Source organism: Scyliorhinus torazame, chromosome 2 (genome assembly GCF_047496885.1).
Source record: "Scyliorhinus torazame isolate Kashiwa2021f chromosome 2, sScyTor2.1, whole genome shotgun sequence".
Taxonomy (NCBI): Eukaryota; Metazoa; Chordata; class Chondrichthyes; order Carcharhiniformes; family Scyliorhinidae; genus Scyliorhinus; species Scyliorhinus torazame.
Genome location: NC_092708.1, coordinates 3,836,572 through 3,863,686, shown reverse-complemented (window position 1 = coordinate 3,863,686; position 27,115 = coordinate 3,836,572). Strand labels below are relative to the sequence as shown.

The window sequence follows — 27,115 nt, the reverse complement described above, 5'->3', positions numbered from 1 at the left end:
CAAAGCCAAGGGTCGGAGATTTTTGTTGCTTAACAGGATTGAGGCTAAGAGATGGGAGCGAGGATAAGCGATGGCAGCGAGGATAAGAGATGGGAGCGAGGATAAGAGATGGGAGCGAGGATAAGCGATGGGAGCGAGGATAAGAGATGGGAGAACATAGAACATAGAACATAGAACAATACAGCGCAGTACAGGCCCTTCGGCCCACGATGTTGCACCGAAACAAAAGCCATCTAACCTACACTATACCATTATCATCCATATGTTTATCCAATAAACTTTTAAATGCCCTTAATGTTGGCGAGTTCACTACTGTAGCAGGTAGGGCATTCCACGGCCTCACTACTCTTTGCGTAAAGAACCTACCCCTGACCTCTGTCCTATATCTATTACCCCTCAGTTTAAGGCTATGTCCCCTCGTGCTAGCCATTTCCATCCGCGGGAGAAGGCTCTCACTGTCCACCCTATCTAACCCTCTGATCATTTTGTATGCCTCTATTAAGTCTCCTCTTAACCTTCTCCTCTCTAACGAAAACAACCTCAAGTCCATCAGCCTTTCCTCATAAGATTTTCCCTCCATACCAGGCAACATCCTGGTAAATCTCCTCTGCACCCGTTCCAAAGCCTCCACATCCTTCCTATAATGCGGTGACCAGAACTGTACGCAATACTCCAAATGCGGCCGTACCAGAGTTCTGTACAGCTGCAACATGACCTCCTGACTCCGGAACTCAATCCCTCTACCAATAAAGGCCAACACTCCATAGGCCTTCTTCACCACCCTATCAACCTGGGTGGCAACTTTCAGGGATCTATGTACGTGGACACCTAGATCCCTCTGCTCATCCACACTTTCAAGAACTTTTCCATTAGCCACATATTCCACATTCCTGTTTTTCCTTCCAAAGTGAATCACCTCACACTTCTCTACATTAAACTCCATTTGCCACCTCTCAGCCCAGCACTGCAGCTTATCTATATCCCTCTGTAACCTGCTACTTCCTTCCTCACTATCGACAACACCACCGACTTTAGTATCGTCTGCAAATTTACTCACCCACCCTTCTGCGCCTTCCTCTAGGTCATTGATAAAAATGACAAACAGCAACGGCCCCAGAACAGATCCTTGTGGTACTCCACTTGTGACAGAACTCCATTCTGAACATTTCCCATCAACCACCACCCTCTGTCTTCTTTCAGCTAGCCAATTTCTGATCCACATCTCTAAATCACCCTCAATCCCCAGCCTCCGTATTTTCTGCAATAGCCTACCGTGGGGAACCTTATCAAACGCTTTGCTGAAATCCATATACACCACATCAACTGCTCTACCCTCGTCTACCTGTTCAGTCACCTTCTCAAAGAACTCGATAAGGTTTGTGAGGCATGACCTACCCTTCACAAAGCCATGCTGACTATCCCTGATCATATTATTCCTATCTAGATGATTATAAATCTTGTCTCTTATAATGCCCTCCAAGACTTTACCCACTACAGACGTGAGGCTCACCGGTCTATAGTTGCCGGGGTTGTCTCTGCTCCCCTTTTTGAACAAAGGGACCACATTTGCTATCCTCCAGTCCTCTGGCACTATTCCTGTATCCAATGATGACATAAAAATCAAAGCCAATGGTCCAGCAATCTCTTCCCTGGCCTCCCAGAGAATCCTAGGATAAATCCCATCAGGCCCCGGGGACTTATCTATTTTCAGACTGTCCAGAATTGCCAACACCTCTTCCCTACTTACCTCAATGCCATCTAATCTATTTACTTGGAGCTCAGCATTCTCCTCCACAACATTATCTTTTTCCTGAGTGAATACTGACGAAAAATATTCATTTAGTATCTCGCCTATCTCTTCAGACTCTACACACAACTTCCCATCCCTGTCCTTGACTGGTCCTACTCTGTCCCTAGTCATTCGCTTATTCCTGACATACCTATAGAAAGCTTTTGGGTTTTCCTTGATCCTTCCTGCCAAATACTTCTCATGTCCCCTCCTTGCTCGTCTTAGCTCTCTCTTTAGATCCTTCCTCGCTACCTTGTAACTATCCATCGCCCCAACTGAAACTTCACACCTCATCTTCACATAGGCCTCCTTCTTCCTCTTAACAAGAGATTCCACTTCTTTGGTAAACCACAGTTCCCTCGCTCGGCGCCTTCCTCCCTGCCTGACCGGTACATACTTATCAAGAACACGCAATAGCTGATCCTTGAACAAGCTCCACTTATCCAGTGTGTCCAAAACTTGCAGCCTACTTCTCCACCTTATCCCCCCCAAGTCACGTCTAATGGCATCATAATTTCCCTTCCCCCAGCTATAACTCTTGCCCTGCGGTGTATACTTATCCCTTTCCATCCTTAACGTAAACGTCACCGAATTGTGGTCACTGTCCCCAAAGTGCTCACCTACCTCCAAATCCAACACCTGGCCTGGTTCATTACCCAAAACCAAATCCAATGTGGCCTCACCTCTTGTTGGCCTGTCAACAAACTGTGTCAGGAAACCCTCCTGCACACACTGAACAAAAAACGACCCATCTAATGTACTCGAACTATATCTTTTCCAGTCAATATTTGGAAAGTTAAAGTCTCCCATAATAACTACCCTGTTACTTTCGCTGATATCCAGGATCATCTTCGCCATCCTTTCCTCTACATCCCTAGAACTATTTGGAGGCCTATAGAAAACTCCCAACAGGGTGACCTCTCCTTTCCTGTTTCTAACCTCAGCCCATACTACCTCGGAAGATGAGTCCCCATCTAGCATCCTCTCCGCCACCGTAATACTGCTCTTGACTAGCAGCGCCACACCTCCCCCTCTTTTGCCTCCTTCCCTGAGCTTACTAAAACACCTAAACCCCGGAACCTGCAACATCCATTCCTGTCCCTGCTCTATCCACGTCTCCGAAATGGCCACAACATCGAAGTCCCAGGTACCAACCCATGCTGCCAGTTCCCCTACCTTATTTCGTATACTCCTGGCATTGAAGTAGACACACTTCAAACCACCTACCTGAACACTGGCCCCCTCCTCCGACGTCAAATCTGAGCTCCTGACCTCTATACTCTCATTCTCCCTTACCCTAAAACTACAATCCAGGTTCCCATGCCCCTGCTGCATTAGTTTAAACCCCCCCAAAGAGCACTAACAAATCTCCCCCCCAGGATATTTGTGCCCCGCAGGTTCAGATGTAGACCATCCTGTCTGTAGAGGTCCCACCTTCCCCAGAAAGCGCCCCAGTTATCCAGAAATCTGAATCCCTCCCGCCTGCACCATCCCTGCAGCCACGTGTTTAATTGCTCTCTCTCCCTATTCCTCATCTCACTATCACGTGGCACGGGCAACAACCCAGAGATAACAACTCTGTTTGTTCTAGTTCTGAGCTTCCATCCTAGCTCCCTGAAAGCCTGCCTGACATCCTTATCCCCTTTCCTACCTATATCGTTAGTGCCAATGTGGACCACGACTTGGGGCTGCTCCCCCTCCCCCTTAAGGACCCGGAAAACACGATCCGAGACATCACGTACCCTTGCACCTGGGAGGCAACATACCAAACGTGAGTCTCTCACGCTCCCACAAAATCTCCTATCTGTGCCCCTGACTATAGAGTCCCCAATTACTAATGCTCTGCTCCTCTCCCCCCTTCCCTTCTGAGCAACAGGGACAGACTCTGTGCCAGAGGTCTGTACCCCATGGCTTACCCCTGGTAAGTCGTCCCCCCCACAAGTATCCAAAGCGGTATACTTGTTTCTCAGGGGAACGACCGCAGGGGATCCCTGCACTGACTGTTTATTCCCCGTCCCTCTTACAGTTACCCATCTATCTCCAATCTTTGGTGTAACTAATTCCCTGAAGCTGCTATCTATGACCCCCTCTGCCTCCCGAATGATCCGAAGTTCTTCCAACTCCAGCTCCAGTTCCCTAACTCGGTCTTGGAGGAGCTGGAGATGGCAGCACTTCCTGCAGGTAAAATCAGCAGGGACACTAACGGCATCCCTCACCTCAAACATCCTGCAGGAGGAACATTGCACTCCCCTCCCTGCCATTCCTCTAACTTTCTACCAAGTTAGAGCGAGGATAAGCGATGGGAGCGAGGATAAGCGATGGGAGCGAGGATAAGAGATGGGAGCGAGGATAAGCGATGGGAGCGAGGATAAGAGATGGGAGCGAGGATAAGCGATGGGAGCGAGGATAAGAGATGGGAGCGAGGATAAGCGATGGGATTGAGGATAAAACAGTTAAGATTCATATTTAAGGGCAGCACTGTGGCGCAGTGGTTAGCACTGCTGCCTCACGGCGCCGAGGTCCCCGGCTCTGAGTCCAATGTCTGTGTGGAGTTTGCACATTCTCCCCGTGTCTGCGTGGGTTTCGCCCCCACAACCCAAAGATGTGCAGGGTAGGCGGATTGGCCACGGCTAAATTGGAAAAAATGGGTAAATTGGGTACTCTACATTTATAAAATAAAAAATTCATATTTAACTAAATGGTGGAACAGGCTTGATGGGCTGAATGGCCTCCTCCTGATTCTACCTCAGATATGTCCCCTGGCACTCACTCCAAACCTCAATGCTCTGGGATAGGGATTAGGCTCTGGGAAGGATTGAGGGTTCTGGGATGGGCCAAGGGCTCTGGGATAGGGATTAGGCTCTGGGAAGGATTGAGGGTTCTGGGATGGGTTGAGGGCAATGGGGAGGATTAGAAAATAGAACATAGAACATAGAAAAATACAGCACAGAACAGGCCCTTCGGCCCACGATGTTGTGCCGAACTTTTGTCCTAGATTAATTGAAGAACAAATTAATCTACACTATATCATTCTACCGTAATCCATGTACCTATCCAATAGCTGCTTGAAGGTCCCTAATGTTTCCGACTCAACTACTTCCACAGGCAGTGCATTCCATGCCCCCACTACCCTCTGGGTAAAGAACCTGCCTCTGATATCCCCCCTATATCTTCCACCATTCACCTTAAATTTATGTCCCCTTGTAATGGTTTGTTCCACCCGGGGAAAAAGTCTCTGACTGTCTACTCTACCTATTCCCCTGATCATCTTATAAACCTCTATCAAGTCGCCCCTCATCCTTCTCCGTTCTAATGAGAAAAGGCCTAGCACCCTCAACCTTTCCTCGTAAGACCTACTCTCCATTCCAGGCAACATCCTGGTAAATCTCCTTTGCACCTTTTCCAAAGCTTCCACATCCTTCCTAAAAAGAGGCGACCAGAACTGTACACAGTACTCCAAATGTGGCCTTACCAAAGTTTTGTACAGCTGCTTCATCACCTCACGGCTCTTAAATTCAATCCCTCTGTTAATGAACGTGAGCACACCATAGGCCTTCTTCACAGCTCTATCCACTTGAGTGGCAACTTTCAAAGATGTATGAACATAGACCCCAAGATCTCTCTGCTCCTCTACATTGCCAAGAACTCTACCGTTACCCCTGTATTCCGCATTCATATTTGTCCTTCCAAAATGGACAACCTCACACTTTTCAGGGTTAAACTCCATCTGCCACTTTTCAGCCCAGCTCTGCATCCTATCTATGTCTCTTTGCAGCCGACAACAGCCCTCCTCACTATCCACAACTCCACCAATCTTCGTATCATCTGCAAATTTACTGACCCACCCTTCAACTCCCTCATCCAAGTCATTAATGAAAATCACAAACAGCAGAGGACCCAGAACTGATCCCTGCGGTACGCCACTGGTAACTGGGATCCAGGCTGAATATTTGCCATCTACCACCACTCTCTGACTTCTATCGGTTAGCCAGTTCGTTATCCAACTGGCCAAATTTCCCACTATCCCATGCCTCCTTACTTTCTGCAGAGGTCTGCCATGGGGAAACTTATCAAATGCCTTACTAAATACATGTACACTACATCCACTGCTTTACCTTCATCCACATGCTTGGTCACCTCCTCAAAGAATTCAATAAGACTTGTAAGGCAGGACCTACCCCTCACAAATCCGTGCTGACTATCCCGAATCAAGCAGTGTCTTTCCAGATGCTCAGAAATCCTATCCTTCAGTACCCTTTCCATGACGTTGCATCCGCCCGAAGTAAGACTAACTGGCCTGTAATTCCCTTTTTTGAACATTCGCCACTCTCCAATCCCCTGGTACCACCCCTGTTGACAGTGAGGACGAAAAGATCATTGCCAACGGCTCTGCAATTTCATCTCTTGCTTCCCATAGAATCCTTGGATATATCCCGTCAGGCCCGGGGGATTTGTCTATCCTCAAGTTTTTCAAAATGCCCAACACATCTTCCTTCCTGACAAGTATTTCCTCGAGCTTACCAATCTGTTTCACACTGTCCTCTCCAACAATATGGCCCCTCTCATTTGTAAATACAGGAGAAAAGTACTCGTTCAAGACCTCTCCTATCTCTTCAGACTCAATACACAATCTCCCGCTACTGTCCTTGATCGGACCTGTCCTCGCTCTAGTCATTCTCATATTTCTCACATATGTGTAAAAGGCCTTGGGGTTTTCCTTGATCCTACCTGCCAAAGATTGGTCATGCCCTCTCTTAGCTCTCCTAATCCCTTTCTTCAGTTCCCTCCTGGCTATCTTGTATCCCTCCAGCGCCCTGTCTGAACCTTGTTTCCTCAGCCTTACATAGTCTCCTTCTTCCTCTTAACAAAACATTCAACCTCTCTTGTCAACCATGGTTCCCTCACTCAACCATCTCTTCCCTGCCTGACAGGGACATACATATCAAGGACACGTAGTACCTGTTCCTTGAACAAGTTCCACATTTCACTTGTGTCCTTCCCTGACAGCCTATGTTCCCAACTTATGCACTTCAATTCTTGTCTGATAACATTGTATTTACCCTTCCTCCAATTGTAAACCTTGCCCTGTTGCACGCACCTATCCCTCTCCATTACGAAAGTGAAAGTCACAGAATTGTGGTCACTATCTCCAAAATGCTCCCCCACTAACAAATCTATCACTTGCCCTGGTTCATTACCCAGTACTAAATCCAATATTGCCCCTCCTCTGGTCGGACAGTCTACATACTGTGTTAGAAAAGCTTCCTGGACACACTGCACAAACACCACCCCATCCAAACTATTTGATCTAAAGAGTTTCCACTCAATATTTGGGAAGTTAAAGTCACCCATGACTACTACCCTATGACTTCTGCACCTTTCCAAAATCTGTTTCCCAATCTGTTCCTCCACATCTCTGCTACTATTGGGGGGCCTATAGAAAACTCGTAACAAGGTGACTGCTCCTTTCCTATTTCTGACTTCAACCCATACTACCTCAGTAGGCTGATACTCCTCGAACTGCCTTTCTGCAGCTGTTATACTATCTCTAATTAATAATGCCACCCCCCCACCTCTTTTACCACCCTCCCTAATCTTATTGAAACATCTATAACCAGGGACCTGCAACAGCCATTTCTGCCCATCTTCTATCTAAGTTTCCGTGATGGCCACCACATCGTAGTCCCAAGTACCGATCCATGCCTTAAGTTCACCCACCTTGTTCCTGATGCTTCTTGCGTTGAAGTATACACACTTCAACCCATCTCCGTGCCTGCAAGTACTCTCCTTTGTCAGTGTTCCCTTCCCCACTGCCTCATTACACGCTTTGGCGTCCTGAATATCGGCTACCTTAGTTGCTGGACTACAAATTCCCCTGCCAAATTAGTTTAAACCCTCCCGAAGAGTACTAGAAAACCTCCCTCCCAGGATATTGGTGCCCCTCTGGTTCAGATGCAACCCGTCCTGCTTGTACAGGTCCCACCTTCCCCAGAATGCGCTCCAATTATCCAAATACCTGAAGCCCTCCCTCCTACACTATTCCTGCAGCCACGTGTTCAACTGCACTCTCTCCCTATTTCTAGCCTCGCTATCACGTGGCACCGGCAACAAACCAGAGATGACAACTCTGTCTGTCCTGGCTTTCAACTTCCAGCCTAACTCCCTAAACTTGTTTATTACCTCCACACCCCTTTTCCTACCTACGTCGTTGGTACCAATGTGCACCACGACTTCTGGCTGCTCACCCTCCCCTTTAAGGATCCTGAAGACACGATCCGAGACATCCCTGGCCCTGGCACCCGGGAGGCAACATACCTTCCGGGAGTCTCGCTCGCGACCACAGAATCTCCTATCTATTCCCCTAACCATTGAATCTCCTACAACTATTGCTTTTCTATTCTCCCCCCTTCCCTTCTGAGTCCCAGAGCCAGACTCAGTGCCAGAGACCTGGCCGCTAGGGCCTTCCCCCGGTAGGTCATCCCCCCCAACAGCATCCAAAACGGTATACTTGTTTTGAAGGGGAACGGCCACGAGGGATCCCTGCACTGTCTGCCTGTTTGTTTTCTTTCCCCTGACTGTAACCCAGCTATTCTTGTCCTGTACCTTGGGTGTGGTTACCTCCGTGTAACTCTTCTCTATAACCCCCTCTGCCTCCCGGATGATCCGAAGTTCATCCAGCTCCAGCTCCAGTTCCCTAACACGGTCTTTGAGGAGCTGAAGTTGGGTGCACTTCCCGCAGGTATAGTCAGCGGGGACACCGGTGGTATCCCTCACCACCCACATCCTACAGGAGGAGCATGTAACTGGCCGAGCCTCCATCCCCTCTTACCTTACAGAATATAGCTGCCCTGTGGACCAACTGGACCTCCGCTCTCCGAATCTGCTCCCAGTCAGCTGCACTTCCTGTAAACTCCTGGCTCTCTTCTCACTCTTTGCGGAAATGTAGGAAACAAAATGAAAGGGGCACCTTACTCCCTCCTCACCGAACTCCCTCAGTCACCAAACTCTCACTATAGCACTCAAATGCACCAAATTCAGCACTCAGTGCAAACTCAGAGATTGAGGGTTCTGGGAAGGGTTGAGGGCTCTGGGATGGGTTGAGGGCTCTGGGAGGGGTTGAGGGCTCTGGGAGGGGTTGAGGGCTCTGGGATAGGTTGGGGGCTCTGGGATGGGTTGGGGGCTCTGGGATGGGCCGAGGGCTCTGGGATAGGGATTGGGCTCTGGGATGGGTTGAGGGCTCTGGGATGGGTTGGGGGCTCTGGGATGGGCCGAGGGCTCTGGGATAGGGATTGGGCTCTGGGAGGGGTTGGGGGCTCTGGGATGGGTTGGGGGCTCTGGGATGGGTTGAGGGCTCTGGGATGGGTTGAGGGCCCTGGGTTGGGTTGGGGGCTCTGGGATGGGTTGAGGGCTCTGGGATGGGTTGGGGGCTCTGGGATGGGTTGGGGGCTCTGGGAGGGGTTGAGGGCCCTGGGTTGGGTTGAGGGCCCTGGGTTGGGTTGGGGGCTCTGGGATGGGTTGAGGGCCCTGGGATGGGTTGAGGGCCCTGGGTTGGGTTGAGGGCCCTGGGTTGGGTTGGGGGCTCTGGGATGGGTTGAGGGCCCTGGGTTGGGTTGAGGGCTCTGGGAGGGGTTGAGGGCTCTGGGATGGGTTGGGGGCTCTGGGATGGGTTGGGGGCTCTGGGATGGGTTGAGGGCCCTGGGTTGGGTTGAGGGCTCTGGGATGGGTTGAGGGCTCTGGGATGGGTTGAGGGCTCTGGGATGGGTTGGGGCTCTGGGATGGGTTGGGGCTCTGGGAGGGGTTGGGGGCTCTGGGATGGGTTGGGGGCTCTGGGATGGGTTGAGGGCCCTGGGTTGGGTTGAGGGCCCTGGGTTGGGTTGAGGGCTCTGGGATGGGTTGAGGGCTCTGGGATGGGTTGAGGGCTCTGGGATGGGTTGGGGCTCTGGGATGGGTTGGGGCTCTGGGATGGGTTGGGGCTCTGGGAAGGATTGAGGGCTCTGGGATGGGTTGAGGGCTCTGGGATGGGTTGAGGGCTCTGGGATGGGTTGAGGGCTCTGGGATGGGTTGAGGGCTCTGGGATGGGTTGAGGGCTCTGGGAGGGGTTGGGGGCTCTGGGATGGGTTGAGGGCTCTGGGATGGGTTGGGGGCTCTGGGATAGGGATTGGGCTCTGGGAAGGATTGAGGGTTCTGGGAGGGGTTGAGGGCTCTGGGAGGGGTTGAGGATTCTGGGATGGGTTGGGGGCTCTGGGAGGGGTTGGGGGCTCTGGGAAGGATTGAGGGCTCTGGGATGGGTTGAGGGCTCTGGGATGGGTTGAGGGCTCTGGGATGGATTGAGGGCTCTGGGATGGGTTGAGGGCTCTGGGGTGGGTTGAGGGCTCTGGGATAGGTTGAGGGCTCTGGGATGGGTTGAGGGCTCTGGGATGGGTTGAGGGCTCTGGGATGGGTTGAGGGCTCTGGGATGGGTTGGGGGCTCTGGGATGGGTTGAGGGCTCTGGGATGGGTTGAGGGCTCTGGGATGGGTTGAGGGCTCTGGGATGGATTGAGGGCTCTGGGATGGGTTGGGGGCTCTGGGATGGGTTGAGGGCTCTGGGATAGGGATTGGGCTCTGGGATGGGTTGAGGGCTCTGGGATGGGTTGAGGGCTCTGGGATGGATTGAGGGCTCTGGGATAGGGATTGGGCTCTGGGATAGGGATTGGGCTCTGGGATGGGTTGAGGGCTCTGGGAAGGATTGAGGGCTCTGGGGAGGATTGAGGGCTCTGGGGTGGGTTGGGGGCTCTGGGATGGGTTGAGGGCTCTGGGTTGGGTTGAGGGCTCTGGGATAGGGATTGGGCTCTGGGAAGGATTGAGGGCTCTGGGATGGGTTGAGGGCAATGGGGAGGATTGAGGGCTCTGGGAGGGGTTGAGGGCTCTGGGATGGGTTGAGGGCCCTGGGTTGGGTTGGGGGCTCTGGGATAGGTTGAGGGCTCTGGGTTGGGTTGAGGGCTCTGGGTTGGGTTGAGGGTTCTGGGATAGGTTGAGGGCCCTGGGATGGGTTGAGGGCTCTGGGATAGGTTGAGGGCCCTGGGATGGGTTGAGGGCTCTGGGATAGGTTGAGGGCTCTGGGAGGGGTTGAGGGCTCTGGGGTGGGAGAGGGGGGGTGGGGGGGGGGGTGGACAACACAGGGTAAGTAAATGCAGTTCTTCATAAAGCTGCCAGTTGGTTCCTGATTCTCATTCCCCTCAAACACCGTCTTATCCATTAGAAAGTGATAACTCCAACTCTGTCCTGCCTGTCTATGATGGAGCGTGAATCTGAGAGATGGTGAGTAACTCACCGAATCATAGCTGTATCGAGTCGTGCCCACGCTCCGGGAGGTAAAGGTGGATATTCTCGAACCATCCTGAACACGTCCTGTGTCTCCATTTCCTGTGCCTGGATCATTCAACTCATCCTCATCGTAATCTGACTCAATGTCAGGAGGCAGGCTGTAAATTGGTTCCTCATCAATATCGTCAGACGTGTCCAATGATTCAGGTTCAAGGTTCTGGATCTCCTCTCTCTCCCACTCCACACCTGGAGAGTTGCAGTTTCTCCAATCCTCAGGATTATATCCATCCTCAGCCAGGTTCACGTTCACTCCGTCCTCTAAACACTTACCGATTCCCAACTGACCCAATCGTCCATCAGCAGCAACTGTTGCCATCTCCTGGTCAGTGTGAAAACCTTCATCCAGCTCTTGCTCAGGGCACTGCTCAATGGCCAGATTGTCTTGAATGGGCAAAGATTGTTCCAGAATCTGGCCACTTTCGTCCAGTGCTCCAAAGTTCAGCAACTCCAGGAACTCCTGCACCACCTGGGAAGCTTGCTTTTCCAAGCGTTGGATCTCCTCCTTGCATTCCCTCTCCATCTCCCTGGGGGACAGAACACAGGGGCTGACCGAGCTCAGCGCCCTCTCGCCCTGCAGCCGCTGGATTTCGTGCTCAAGTCGCACAATCTCCTCTATCTGCTTACTCTCTGCCTGTGCCAAATCTGTCAGCTCTCCAACGTTCCTGACCGGCTCCACAAGCACCGTCTCTTCACATATCTAAAGGAAAGACATCAATCGATTTAATCCATCAGTTTCCAAGACCTTGCAGTAAAATTTGGAGCATTGGGAGGTGGCAGAGTCTCTGCCAGCCTTTGGGCAGGCAGTGAGAGCCCACGCCACCTCCAGCCGCTGGACAGGCAGTGAGAGCCCACGCCACCTCCAGCCGCTGGGCAGGCAGTGAAAACTCTTCAGATCAAATAGTTTGGATGGGGTGGTGTTTGTGCAGTGTGTCCAGGAAGCTTTTCTAACGCAGTATGTAGATTGTCCGACCAGAGGAGGGGCAATATTGGATTTAGTACTTGGTAATGAACCAGGGCAAGTGATAGATTTGTTAGTGGGGAGCATTTTGGAGATAGTGACCACAATTCTGTGACTTTCACTTTAGTAATGGAGAGGGATAGGTGCGTGCAACAGGGCAAGGTTTACAATTGGGGGAAGGGTAAATACGATGTTGTCAGACAAGAATTGAAGTGCATAAGTTGGGAACATAGGCTGTCAGGGAAGGACACAAGTGAAATGTGGAACTTGTTCAAGGAACAGGTGCTACGTGTCCTTGATATGTATGTCCCTGTCAGGCAGGGAAGAGATGGTCGATGAGGGAACCATGGTTGACAAGAGAGGTTGAATGTCTTGTTAAGAGGAAAAAGGAGACTTATGTAAGGCTGAGGAAACAAGGTTCAGGCAGGGCATTGGAGGGATACAAGATAGCCAGGAGGGAACTGAAGAAAGGGATTAGGAGAGCTAAGAGAGGGCATGAACAATCTTTGGCGGGTAGGATCAAGGAAAACCACCAAGGCCTTTTACACATATGTGAGAAATATGAGAATGACTAGAGCGAGGGTAGGTCCGATCAAGGACAGTAGCGGGAGATTGTGTATTGAGTCTGAAGAGATAGGAGAGGTCTTGAACGAGTACTTTCCTTCTGTATTTACAAATGAGAGGGGCGATATTGTTGGAGAGGACAGTGTGAAACAGATTGGTAAGCTCGAGGAAATACTTGTTAGGAAGGAAGATGTGTTGGGCATTTTGAAAAACTTGAAGATAGACAAGTCCCCCGGGCCTGACGGGATATATCCAAGGATTCTATGGGAAGCAAGAGATGAAATTGCAGAGCCGTTGGCAATGATCTTTTCGTCCTCACTGTCAACAGGGGTGGTACCAGGGGATTGGAGAGTGGCGAATGTCGTGCCCCTGTTCAAAAAATGGGATAGGGATAACCCTGGGAATTACAGGCCAGTTAGTCTTACTTCGGTGGTAGGCAAAGTAATGGAAAGGGTACTGAAGGATAGGATTTCTGAGCATCTGGAAAGACACTGCTTGATTCGGGATAGTCAGCACGGATTTGTGAGGGGTAGGTCTTGCCTCACAAGTCTTATTGAATTCTTTGAGGAGGTGACCAAGCATGTGGATGAAGGTAAAGCAGTGGATGTAGTGTACATGGATTTTAGTAAGGCATTTGATAAGGTTCCCCATGGTAGGCTTATGCAGAAAGTAAGGAGGCATGGGATAGTGGGAAATTTGGCCAGTTGGATAACGAACTGGCTAACCGATAGAAGTCAGAGAGTGGTGGTGGATGGCAAATATTCAGCCTGGATCCCAGTTACCAGTGGCATTCCGCAGGGATCAGTTCTGGGTCCTCTGCTGTTTGTGATTTTCATTAATGACTTGGATGAGGGAGTTGAAGAGCGGGTCAGTAAATTTGCAGAAGATACGAAGATTGGTGGAGTTGTGGATAGTGAGGAGGGCTGTTGTCGGCTGCAAAGAGACATAGATAGGATGCAGAGCTGGGCTGAGAAGTGGCAGATGGAGTTTAACCCTGAAAAGTGTGAGGTTGTCCATTTTGGAAGGACAAATATGAATGCGGAATACAGGGTTAACGGTAGAGTTCTTGGCAATGTGGAGGAGCAGAGAGATCTTGGGGTCTATGTTCATAGATCTTTGAAAGTTGCCACTCAAGTGGATAGAGCTGTGAAGAAGGCCTATGGTGTGCTCGCGTTCATTAGCAGAGGGATTGAATTTAAGAGCCGTGAGGTGATGATGCAGCTGTACAAAACTTTGGTAAGGCCACATTTGGAGTACTGTGTACAGTTCTGGTCGCCTCATTTTAGGAAGGATGTGGAAGCTTTGGAAAAGGTGCAAAGGAGATTTACCAGGATGTTGCCTGGAATGGAGAGTAGGTCTTACGAGGAAAGGTTGAGGGTGCTAGGCCTTTTCTCATTAGAACGGAGAAGGATGAGGGGCGGCTTGATAGAGGTTTATAAGATGATCAGGGGAATAGATAGAGTAGACAGTCAGAGACTTTTTCCCCGGGTGGAACACACCATTACAAGGGGACATAAATTTAAGGTGAAAGGTGGAAGATATAGGAGGGATATCAGAGGTAGGTTCTTTACCCAGAGAGTAGTGGGGGCATGGAATGCACTGCCTGTGGAAGTAGTTGAGTCGGAAACATTCAGGACCTTCAAGCAGCTATTGGATAGGTACATGGATTACGGTAGAATGATATAGTGTAGATTAATTTGTTCTTAAATTAATCTAGGACAAAAGTTCGGCACAACATCGTGGGCCGAAGGGCCTGTTCTGTGCTGTATTTTCTATGTTCCAAGTTCTATGAAAGCCCACACCACCTGTTCTCAGGAAGCCCCATCACATTTTGTTCCACACAGGCACTTGACAGGCCAATAGTGAGCCTTTTTTATGGATCAAGGACCTCAGGGGCAGAAACTCCACCCACTGAGAGCTGCCACCCAATCCAGAGGCCGATGGGTGTATTGACTGGCAGTGCCAGAGGGCCGAGGTGGTCATAGACAGGAGTGAAAGAGATGTGGTCACACCCACGGTGCTGGCAGACAGATGGGTGACTGCTAGAAAGGGCAGGCAGTGCAGGAATCCCCTGTGGCTGCCCCCCTCTGAACCGTTTTGGATACTGTTGGGCCTATCAGGGGAAAACAACAGAAATCAGAAAGGCACCGCAACTGGCTCTGCTGCTCAGCAACAGAGGGCAAAGTGCAGGAGAGCGTTAGTTACAGGGGACTCTACAGTAAGGGGCACAGATAGAGACTCCAGGGTGGTGTGTTGCCTCCCTGGTGCCAGGGTCAAGGATGTCTCTGAACGAACACAGGACATCCTGAAGGGGGACGGTGAACAGCCAGAGGTCGTAGTACACATAGATACTAACGACATAGGCAGGAAGAGTGATGAGGTCCTGCAGAAGGAGTTCAGGGAGTTAGGCAGTAAGCTAAAAAGCAGGACCTCTGGGGTTGTAACCTCAGGATTACTCCCTGTGCCACGTGCCAGTGAGGCTAGAAATAGGAGGAAAGAGCAGCGAAACACGTGGCTAAACAGCTGGTGTAGGAGGGAGGGTTTCAGATTTTGGACCATTGGGATCTCTTCCGGGGCAGGTGGGACCTGTACAAGAAGGATGGGTTACATCTAAACTGGAGGTACACTGATATCCTGGCTGGGAGGTTTGCTAACTTCACTCGTGAGGATTTAAACTAGTATGGCAGGGGGGTGGGAACAGAATGTGAGCTTAGAAGGTGTAATAACTGAAGGGGAAATAGAGAACCAAACAAAAGGATAACATCACCCTCAGGCAGAGCAAAAAAAGGTGACAAGTGTGAGAAGGGAGGTGGTCAATGCAGGACTGAGGGTGTTGTACCTAAATGCGCGCAGTATACGGAACAAGGTAAATGAGCTTGTTGCGCACATTGAAATTGGCCGGTACGATGTTGTGGGCATCACAGAGACGTGGCTGCAAGGGGATCAGGGCTGGGATCTAAATATCCAAGGATATGTGTCCTATCGAAAGGCCAGGCAGATGGGCAAAGGGGGCGGGGTTGCATTGTGAGTAAGGAATGAAGTTAAATCGATAGCAAGGAGCGATATAGGATCAGAAGGCACAGAATCTCTGTGGGTAGAGTTGAGGAATCGCAAAGGTTAAAAGACCCTGATGGGGGGTATGTACAGGCCCCCCAGCAGTAGTCAGGATGTGGGGCAGAAAATAAATCAGGAGATAGAAAAGGTGGAAAAAAGGCAATATTACAATAATCATGGGGGACTTCAATATGCAGGTGGACTGGGAAAATCAGGTTGGTAGTGGATCCCAAGAAAAGGAATTTGTGGAATGTCTAAGAGATGGTTTTTTGGAGCAGCTTGTGACAGAGCCGACTAGGGGACAGGCAATTCTGGATCTGGTGATGTGTAATGAGGCAGACTTGATTAGGGAACTTAAGGTGAAGGGACCCTTAGGGAGCAGTGACCACAATATGATAGAATTTACCCTGCAGTTTGAGAGGGAGAAGCTGCAATCAGATGTAACGGTATTACAATTAAATAAGGCTAACTGCAAAGACATGAGGGAGGAGCTGGCCAGAGTTGAGTGGAAAAGGAGCCTCGCAGGGAATACAGTGGAACAGCAATGGCAGGAGTTTTTGGGGGTTATTCGGGACGCACAACAGAAATTCATCCCAAGGAGGAGGAAACATGCTAAGGGGAGGACGAGGCATCCATGGCTGACGAGGGATGTCAAGGACAGCATAAAAGATAAAGATAGATACAAAGTGGCGAGTATTAGTGGGAAACCAGAGGATTGGGAAGCCTTTAAAAGCGAGCAGAGGACAACTAAAAAAGCAATAACGGGAGAGAAGATGAAGTACGAGTGCAAGCTGGCTAGTAATATAAAGGAAGATAGAAAGAACAACAAAGAACAAAGAAATGTACAGCACAGGAACAGGCCCTTCGGCCCTCCAAGCCCGTGCCGACCATGCTGCCCGACTAAACTACAATCTTCTACACTTCCTGGGTCCGTATCCCTCTATTCCCATCCTATTCATATATTTGTCAAGATGCCCCTTAAATGTCCCTATCGTCCCTGCTTCCACTACCTCCTCCGGTAGTGAGTTCCAGGCACCCACTACCCTCTGCGTAAAAAACTTGCCTCGCACATCTACTCTAAACCTTGCCCCTCTCACCTTAAACCCTTGCCCCCTAGTAATTGACCCCTCTACCCTGGGGAAAAGCCTCTGACTATCCACTCTGTCTATGCCCCTCATAATTTTGTAGACCTCTATCAGGTCGCCCCTCAACCTCCTTCGTTCCAGTGAGAACAAACCGAGTTTATTCAACCGCTCCTCATAGCTTATGCCCTCCATACCAGGCAACATTCTGGTAAATCTCTTCTGCACCCTCTCTAAAGCCTCCACATCCTTCTGGTAGTGTGGCGACCAGAATTGAACACTATACTCCAAGTGTGGCCTAACTAAGGTTCTATACAGCTGCAACATGACTTGCCAACTCTTATACTCAATGCCCCGGCCAATGAAGGCAAGCATGCCGTATGCCTTCTTGACTACCTTCTCCACCTGTGTTGCCCCTTTCAGTGACCTGTGGACCTGTACTCCTAGATCTCTTTGACTTTCAATACTCTTGAGGGTTCTACCATTCACTGTATATTCCCTACCTTCATTAGACCTTCCAAAATGCATTACCTCACATTTGTCCGGATTAAACTCCATCTGCCATCTCTCCGCCCAAGTCTCCAAACAATCTAAATCCTGCTGTATCCTCAGACAGTCCTCATCGCTATCCGCAATTCCACCAACCTTTGTGGCGTCTGCAAACTTACTAATCAGACCAGTTACATTTTCCTCCAAATCATTTATATATACTACAAACAGCAAAGGTCCCAGCACTGATACCTGCGGAACACCACTGGTCACAGCCCTCCAATTAGAAAAGCATCCTTCCATTGCTACTCTCTGCCTTCTATGACCTAGCCAGTTCTGTATCCACCTTGCCAGCTCACCCCTGATCCCGTGTGACTTCACCTTTTGTACTAGTCTACCTTGAGGGACCTTGTCAAAGGCCTTACTGAAGTCCATATAGACAACATCCACTGCCCTACCTGCATCAATCATCTTAGTGACCTCCTCGAAAAACTCTATCAAGTTAGTGAGACACAACCTCCCCTTCACAAAACCATGCTGCCTCTCACTAATACGTCCATTTGCTTCCAAATGGGGGTAGATCCTGTCTCTAAGAATTCTCTCCAGTAATTTCCCTACCACTGAAGTAAGGCTCACCGGCCTGTAGTTCCCTGGATTATCCTTGCTACCCTTCTTAAACAGAGGAACAACATTGGCTATTCTCCAGTCCTCCGGGACATCACCTGAAGACAGTGAGGATCCAAAGATTTCTGTCAAGGCCTCAGCAATTTCCTCTCCAGCCTCCTTCAGTATTCTGGGGTAGGTCCCATCAGGCCCTGGGGACTTATCCACCTTAATATTTTTTAAGACACCCAACACCTCGTCTTTTTGGATCTCAATGTGACCCAGGCTATCTACACACCCTTCTCCAGACTCAACATCTACCAATTTCTTCTCTTTGGTGAATACTGATGCAAAGTATTCATTTAGTACCTCGCCCATTTCCTCTGGTCCACACATAGATTCCCTTGCCTATCCTTCAGTTTTCAATATATAAAAGGAAAGAGAGAGGCAAAAACAGACATTGGACCACTGGAAAATGTGGCTGGAGCAGTAATAATAGGTATCAAAGAAATGGCAGACAAACTGAATAGTTACTTTGCATCAGTCTTCACGGTGGAAGACAACAGTGGGATGCCAGAGCTCCAGGAGAACCAGGGGGCAGAGGTGAGTGCAGTGACCATTACTAAGGAGAGGGTTCTGGGGAAACTGAAAGGTCTGAAGGTGGATAAGTCACCTGGACCGGATGGACTACACCCCAGGGTTCTAAAAGAGATAGCTGAGGAGATTAGAACATAGAACATAGAACATAGAACGATACAGCGCAGTACAGGCCCTTCGGCCCACGATGTTGCACCGAAACAAAAGCCATCTAACCTACACTATGCCACTATCATCCATATGTTTATCCAATAAACTTTTAAATGCCCTCAATGTTGGCGAGTTCACTACTGTAGCAGGTAGGGCATTCCACGGCCTCACCACTCTTTGCGTAAAGAACCTACCCCTGACCTCTGTCCTATATCTATTACCCCTCAGTTTAAAGTTATAGATTGTGGAGGCATTATTGGTGATCTTTCAGGAATCACTGGAGGCAGGAAGGGTCCCAGAGGACTGGAAAGTGGCTAATGTGGCACCCCTGTTTAAGAAGGGAGGGAGAAGATAGGAAATTATAGGCCGATTAGCCTGACTTCGGTCATTGGTAAGATTTTAGAGTCTGTTATTAAAGATGAGATCGCGGAGTACTTGGAAGTGCATGGTAAAATAGGACTGAGTCAGCACGGCTTCGTCAAGGGGAGGTCATGTCTGACAAATCTGTTAGAGTTCTTTGAGGAGGTAACAAGGAAGTTAGACAAAGGAGAACCAGTGGACGTGATTTATTTAGATTTCCAGAAGGCCTTTGACAAGGTGCCGCATAGGAGACTGTTAAATAAGTTAAGAGCCCATGGTGTTCAGGGTAAGATCCTGGCATGGATAGAGGATTGGCTGACTGGCAGAGGGTGGGGATAAAGGGGTCTTTTTCAGGATGGCAGCCGGTGACTAGTGGTGTGCCTCAGGGGTCTGTGCTGGGACCACAACTTTTCACAATACACATTAATGATCTGGAGGAAGGTACTGAAGGCACTGTTGCTAAGTTTGCAGATGATACAAAGATCTGTAGAGGGACAGGTAGTATTGAGGAAGCAAGGGGGGCTGCAGAAGGACTTGGACAAGCTAGGAGAGTGGGCAATGAAGTGGCAAATGAAATACAATGTGGAAAAGTGTGAGGTTATGCACTTTGGAAGGAGGAATTTAGGCATAGACTATTTCCTAAATAGGGAAATGCTTCGGAAATCTGAAGCACAAAGGGACTTGGGAGTCCTTGTTCACAATTCTCTTTAGGTTAACGTGCAGGTTCAGTCGGCAGTTAGGAAGGCAAATGCAATGTTAGCATTCATGTCGAGAGGGCTAGAATACAAGACCAGGAGGCTGTATAAGGCTCTGGTCACACCCCATTTGGAGTATTGTGAGCAGTTTTATCCCCGTATCTAAGGAAGGATGTGCTGGACTTGGAAAGGGTCCAGAGGAGGTTCACAAGAAAGATCCTTGGAATGAAGAGGAACGGTTAAGAATTCTGGGTCTGTACTCGTTGGAGTTTAGAAGGATGAGGGGGGATCTTATTGAAACTTACAGGATACTGCGAGGCCTGGATGGAGTGGATGTGGAGAGGATGTTTCCACTTGTAGGAAAAACTAGAAGCAGAGGACACCATCTCAGACTAAAGGGACGATCCTTTAAAACAGAGATGAGGAGGAATTTCTTCAGCCAGAGGGTGGTGAATCTGTGGAACTCTTTGCCGCAGAAGGCTGTGGAGGCCAAATCACTGAGTGTCTTTAAGACAGAGATAGATAGGTTCTTGATTAATAAGGGATCAGGGGTTATGGGGAGAAGGCAGGAGAATGGGGATGAGAAAATATCAGCCATGATTGAATGGCGGAGCAGACTCGATGGGCCGAGTGGCCTAATTCTGCTCCTGTGTCTTATGGTGTTCTGGGATCACACAGAGGAATGATGGAAGGAGGAAGAACACAGGGTGGGATCATGGGGGTGGGGGTTTGTCAGAAAAGGTCGAGAGAGGTGGGTGTCCCTCAGTGGGCCCACCTTTCCCAATACTCAATCCCTCAATCAGGCACAGAATTATAATCTTCTCGATTTCACACTGAACAGACAGGAGACAAGACTCGCCTTCGGCGATCGGCCGGAGAATCCCTATTTACGCCGGAATCTGGGGCAGGGAGATGCTGCGGCGCGTCAAAAACAGCGTACTCGAGGAGTACGCCCCCCCTCAAAAACAGCGTACTCGAGGAGTACGCCCCCCCCTCAAAAACAGCGTACTCGAGGAGTACGCCCCCCCTCAAAAACAGCGTACCCAAGGAGAACGCCCCCCCTCAAAAACAGCGTACTCGAGGAGTACGCCCCCCCCTCAAAAACAGCGTACCCGAGGAGTACGCCCCCCCTCAAAAACAGCGTACTCGAGGAGTACGCCCCCCCCTCAAAAACAGCGTACTCGAGGAGTACGCCCCCCCCTCAAAAACAGCGTACCCGAGGAGTACGCCCCCCCCTCAAAAACAGCGTACTCGAGGAGTACGCCCCCCCCTCAAAAACAGCGTACCCGAGGAGTACGCCCCCCTCAAAAACAGCGTACTCGAGGAGTACGCCCCCCCCCCTCAAAAACAGCGTACTCGAGGAGTACGCCCCCCCCTCAAAAACAGCGTACCCGAGGAGTACGCCCCCCCCTCAAAAACAGCGTACCCGAGGAGTACGCCCCCCCTCATAAACAGCGTACTCGAGGAGTACGCCCCCCCTCAAAAACAGCGTACCCGAGGAGTACGCCCCCCCCTCAAAAACAGCGTACTCGAGGAGCACGCCCCCCCCTCATAAACAGCGTACTCGAGGAGTACGCCCCCCCTCATAAACAGCGTACTCGAGGAGTACGCCCCCCCTCAAAAACAGCGTACTCGAGGAGCACGCCCCCCTCAAAAACAGCGTACTCGAGGAGCACGCCCCCCCCCCTCAAAAACTGCGTACTCGAGGAGTACGCCCCCCCTCATAAACAGCGTACTCGAGGAGTACGCCCCCCCTCATAAACAGTGTACTCGAGGAGTACGCCCCCCCCTCAAAAACAGCGTACTCGAGGAGTACGCCCCCCCCTCAAAAACAGCGTACTCGAGGAGTACGCCCCCCTCAAAAACAGCGTACTCGAGAAGCACGCCCCCCTCAAAAACAGCGTACTCGAGGAGCACGCCCCCCCCTCAAAAACTGCGTACTCGAGGAGTACGCCCCCCCTCAAAAACAGCGTACTCAAGGAGTACGCCCCCCCTCAAAAACAGCGTACTCGAGGAGTACGCTCCCACCTCAAAAACAGCGTACTCGAGGAGTACGCCCCCCCCTCAAAAACAGCGTACCCGAGGAGTACGCCCCACCTCAAAAACCGCGTACTCCAGGAGTACGCCCCCCCTCAAAAACAGCGTACTCAAGGAGTACGTCCCCCCCTCAAAAACAGCGTACTCGAGGAGTACGCCCCCCCTCAAAAACAGAGTACTCGAGGAGTACGCCCCCCCTCAAAAATAGCGTACTCCAGGAGTACGCCCCCCCTCAAAAACAGCGTCCTCAAGGAGTACGCCCCCCCCTCAAAAACAGCGTACTCGAGGAGTACGCCCCCCCCTCAAAAACAGCGTACACAAGGAGTACGCCCCCCTCAAAAACAGCGTACTCGAGGAGTACGCTCCCACCTCAAAAACAGCGTACCCGAGCGCCCCCCCTCAAAAACAGAGTACTCGAGGAGTACGCCCCCCCCTCAAAAACAGCGTACCCGAGGAGTACGCCCCCCCTCAAAAACAGCGTACTCGAGGAGTACGCCCCCCCTCAAAAACAGCGTACCCGAGGAGTACGCCCCCCCCTGAAAAACAGCGTACTCGAGGAGTACGCCCCCCCCTCAAAAACAGCGTACCCGAGGAGTACGCCCCCCCTCAAAAATAGCGTACTCGAGGAGTACACCCCCCCTCAAAAACAGCGTACCCGAGGAGTACGCCCCCCCCTCAAAAACAGCGTACTCAAGGAGTACGCCCCCCCTCAAAAACAGCGTACCCGAGGAGTACGCCCCCCCCTCAAAAACAGCGTACTCGAGGAGTACACCCCCCCTCAAAAACAGCGTACTCGAGGAGTACGCCCCCCCCCTCAAAAACAGCGTACTCGAGGAGTACACCCCCCCTCAAAAACAGCGTACCCGAGGAGTACGCCCCCCCTCAAAAATAGCGTACTCGAGGAGTACACCCCCCCTCAAAAACAGCGTACCCGAGGAGTACGCCCCCCCCTCAAAAACAGCGTACCCGAGGAGTACACCCCCCCTCAAAAACAGCGTACCCGAGGAGTACGCCCCCCCCTCAAAAACAGCGTACTCGAGGAGTACACCCCCCCCTCAAAAACAGCGTACCCGAGGAGTACGCCCCCCCCTCAAAAACAGCATACTCGAGGAGTACACCCCCCCTCAAAAACAGCGTACTCGAGGAGTACGCCCCCCCCTCAAAAACAGCGTACTCGAGGAGTACGCCCCCCCTCAAAAACAGCGTACCCGAGGAGTACGCCCCCCCCTCAAAAACAGCGTACCCGAGGAGTACGCCCCCCCTCAAAAACAGCGTACCCGAGGAGTACGCCCCCCCTCAAAAACAGCGTACTCGAGGAGTACGCCCCCCCCTCAAAAACAGCGTACTCGAGGAGTACGCCCCCCCTCAAAAACAGCGTACCCGAGGAGTACGCCCCCCCCTCAAAAACAGCGTACCCGAGGAGTACGCCCCCCCTCAAAAACAGCGTACCCGAGGAGTACGCCCCCCCCCTCAAAAACAGCGTACCCGAGGAGTACGCCCCCCCTCAAAAACAGCGTACCCGAGGAGTACGCCCCCCCTCAAAAACAGCGTACCCGAGGAGTACGCCCCCCCCTCAAAAACAGCGTACTCGAGGAGTACACCCCCCCTCAAAAACAGCGTACTCGAGGAGTACGCCCCCCCTCAAAAACAGCGTACTCGAGGAGTACGCCCCCCCTCAAAAACAGCGTACCCGAGGAGTACGCCCCCCCTCAAAAATAGCGTACCCGAGGAGTACGCCCCCCCTCAAAAACAGCGTACCCGAGGAGTACGCCCCCCCTCAAAAACAGCGTACCCGAGGAGTACACCCCCCCTCAAAAACAGCGTACCCGAGGAGTACGCCCCCCCCTGAGGCCCTCCCCTCAGACTCCAGGGACCGAGTCCCCGGCAGCGTGGGACACGTGTGCTCACACCGTCCCGGGACCTCGCTGCGGACTGAGTCCAGCACCGCCACACTCGGCGGGGGCGGCCATTCCGCAGGCAGGGGGGGGGCTTCAGCGGAAGTGGGTGGTCTGGGAGGGGGGGTGATCCAGGGGTGACGAGGGGGGCAGGTTTTGGCCGCCACCATGTTGTCCGGTCAGCCGCTGCAGACCCCCCACCCGGCACAGGCCCAGCCAGGGACCCGGCAATTCTCCAGCCGTATCCGTAGGTAAAGCCGGGGGATTTACGCTTCGCAGCTGCCAGCACCCCGACCGGACGGGGCATCGGTGTGAGGGCGGCCCCGACTTTCTGGTTGCGAGACCAGAAGGATCCTGCGGACATAGCCGCAGAACCGGGTAATCCAGATCAATATTGTGCGTGTGTGTGAGAGTGTGAGTGCGTGTGTGAGACTGTGCGTGTGTGAGCGTGTGCGTGTGTGAGAGTGTGCGTGTGTGAGAGTGGGCGTGTGTGTGAGAGTGTGCGTGTGTGTGAGTGTGCGTGCGTGTGTGCGTTTGTGAGTGTGTATGTCTGAGTGTGAGTGTGCGTGTCTGAGTGTGAGTGTGTGTGTGTGTACCTGAGTGTGAGTGCGTGTGAGTGTGTATGTCTGAGTGTGTGTGTGGGTGTGAGTGCGTGTGTGTGTCCCTGTGTGAATGTGCTGTGTGTGTGTGCCGGAGTGTGAGCGTGTGCGTGTGTGTGAGTGTGAGTCTGTGTGTGAGAGAGTGTGCACGTGTGTGAGAGTGTGCATGCGTGAGAGTGTGCGTGTGTGAGAGTGTGTGTGTATGTCTGAGTGTGAGTGTGTGGGTGTGAGTGCGTGTGCGTTTGTGAGTGTGTGTGTGTGTGTGTGAGTGTGTGCGAGTGTGTGTGTGTGTGAGTGTGTCTGTGTGTGTGTGCGAATATGCTGTGCATGTGTGTCTGAGTTGAGCGTGTGTGTGTGAGTGTGAGTGGGTGTGTGAGAGATTGTGCACGTGTGTGACAGTGTGCATGTGTGTGAGAGTGTGTGCACGGGAGTGTGTTTGTTTGAGTGTGAGTGTGTGTGTGTGTGCATGTGTCTGAGTGTGAGAGTGAGTACGTGTGAGTGTGAGTGTGTATGTCTGAGTGTGACTGTGTGTCTGTGTGTGTGTGAGAGTGTGCGTGTGAGTGTGTGTGGATATGCAGTGTGTGAGTGTGTGTGAGTGTGAGTGTGTGGGTGAGTGTGTGAGTGAGAGTGTGAATGAGAGTGTGTGAGTGAGAGTATGTGTGAGTGAGAGTGTGTGAGTGAGAGTGTGTGAGTGAGAGTGTGTGAGTGAGTGTGTGTGAGTGAGGGTGTGTGAGTGAGAGTGTGTGTGTGAGAGTGCGTGTGTGAGAGAGTGTGTGAGTGTGAGTGTGTGTGAGTGTGTGTGTGACTGTGAGTGTGTGTGAGTGTGTGAGTGTCAGTGTGTGTGAGTGAGAGTGTGTGTGTGTGAGTGAGTGTGTGTGTGTGTGAGTGTGTGTGAGAGTGTGTGCGAGTGTGTGTGAGTGTGTGTGAGTGTGTGTGTGTGTGAATGTGTGTGTGAGAGTGTGTGTGTGGGTGGGTGTGTGTGAGTGTGTGTGTGAGTGTGTGTGTGTGTGAGTGTGTGTGAGTGAGAGTGTGTGAGTGAGAGTGTGTGTGTGTAAGTGAGTGTGTGTGTGTGTGAGTGTGTGTGCGAGTGTGTGTGTGTGTGTGTGAATGTGTGTGTGAGAGTGTGTGTGTGAGTGTGTGTGAGTGTGTGTGTGTGTGTGAGAGTGTGTGTGTGTGTGAATGTGTGTGTGAGTGTGCGTGTGAGTGTGTGTGTGTGTGAGTGTGTGTGAGTGAGAGTGTGTGTGTGTAAGTGAGTGTGTGTGTGTGAGTGTGTGTGCGAGTGTGTGTGTGTGAATGTGTGTGTGAGAGTGTGTGTGTGAGTGTGTGTGAGTGTGTGTGTGTGTGTGAGAGTGTGTGTGTGTGTGAATGTGTGAGTGAGAGTGTGTGTGTGTAAGTGAGTGTGTGTGTGTGTGAGTGTGCGTGTGAGTGTGTGTGTAAGTGAGTGTGTGTGTGTGAGTGTGTGTGCGAGTGTGTGTGTGTGTGAATGTGTGTGTGAGAGTGTGTGTGTGAGTGTGTGTGTGTGAGTGCGAGTGTGAGTGTGTAATAAGGATAAGATATGAAAGATAAGGAATAAGGATATGATAGGTGAGGACCTTGAGATGATTGTAATCACTAAGGAGGCAGTATTGGGCAAGCTAATGGGGCTAAAGGTAGACAAGTCTCCTGGCCCTGATGGGATGCATCCCAGAGTGTTAAAAGAGATGGCTAGGGAAATTGTAAACACACTAGTGATAATTTATCAAAATTCACTAGACTCTGGGGTGGTCCCAGAGGATTGGAAAGTAGCAAACGTGACACCACTGTTTAAAAACGGAGGTCGGCAGAAAGCGGGTAATTACAGGCCGGTAAGCTTAACTTCGGTTGTAGGGAAAATGCTGGGATCTAAGGAGGAAATAGCGGGCCACCTGGAGGGAAATTGTCCCATTGGGCAGACGCAGCATGGGTTCACAAAGGGTAGGTCGTGTCTGACTAATTTGGCAGAATTTTTTGAGGACGTTACCAGTGCAGTAGATAACGGGGAGCCAATGGATGTGGTATATCTGGATTTCCAGAAAGCTTTTGACAAGGTGCCACACAAAAGGTTGCTGCATAAACTAAAGATGCATGGCATTGAGGGTAAAGTGGTAGCATGGGTAGAGGATTGGTTAACTAACAAAGCAGAGAGTGGGGATAAATGGGTGTTTCTCTGGTTGGAAACCTGTAACTAGTGGGGTCCCTCAAGGATCAGTGTTGGGCCCGCAGTTGTTCACAATTTACATAGACGATTTGGAGTTGGGGACCAAGTGCAATGTGTCAAAGTTTGCAGACGACACTAAGATGAGTGGGAAAGCAAAAAGTGCAGAGGATACCGGAAGTCTGCAGAAGGATTTGGATAGGTTAGGTGAATGGGCTAGGGTCTGGCAGATGGAATTCAATGTTGCCAAGTGTGAGGCTATCCATTTTGGGAGGAATAACAGCAGAATGGATTATTATTTAAACGGTAAGATGTTAAAACATGCTGCTGTGCAGAGGGACCTGGGTGTGCTGGTGCACGAGTCGCAAAAAGTTGGTGTGCAGGTGCAACAGGTGATTAAGAAGGCTCATCGAGTTTTGTCTTTCATTGCTAGAGGGATGGAGTTCAAGACTAGTGAGGTTATGCTGCAATTGTATAAGGTGTTGGTGAGGCCACATCTGGAGTATTGTGTTCAGTTTTGGTCTCCTTACCTGAGAAAGGACATATTGACACTGGAGGGTGTGCAGAGGAGATTCACTAGGTTGATCCCAGAGTTGAGGGGATTAGATTATGACGAGAGGTTGAGTAGACTGGGACTGTACTCGTTGGAGTTTAGAAGGATGCGGGGGGATCTTATTGAGACATATAAAATTATGAAGGGAATAGG

The 27,115-nt window shown here is 51.0% G+C and overlaps 1 protein-coding gene across 1 annotated transcript in view; it reads right to left on the bottom strand.

Moving 5' to 3' along the window:
• LOC140385688 (unconventional myosin-X-like) overlaps positions 1–27,115 on the bottom strand; it is a 706,039-nt gene that overhangs the window by 66,846 nt on the left and 612,078 nt on the right. The window contains exon 25 of the mRNA XM_072468099.1: positions 11,101–11,850. Coding sequence (XP_072324200.1) covers positions 11,101–11,850 — 750 coding nt within the window. The remainder of the gene's footprint in view (positions 1–11,100; positions 11,851–27,115) is intronic.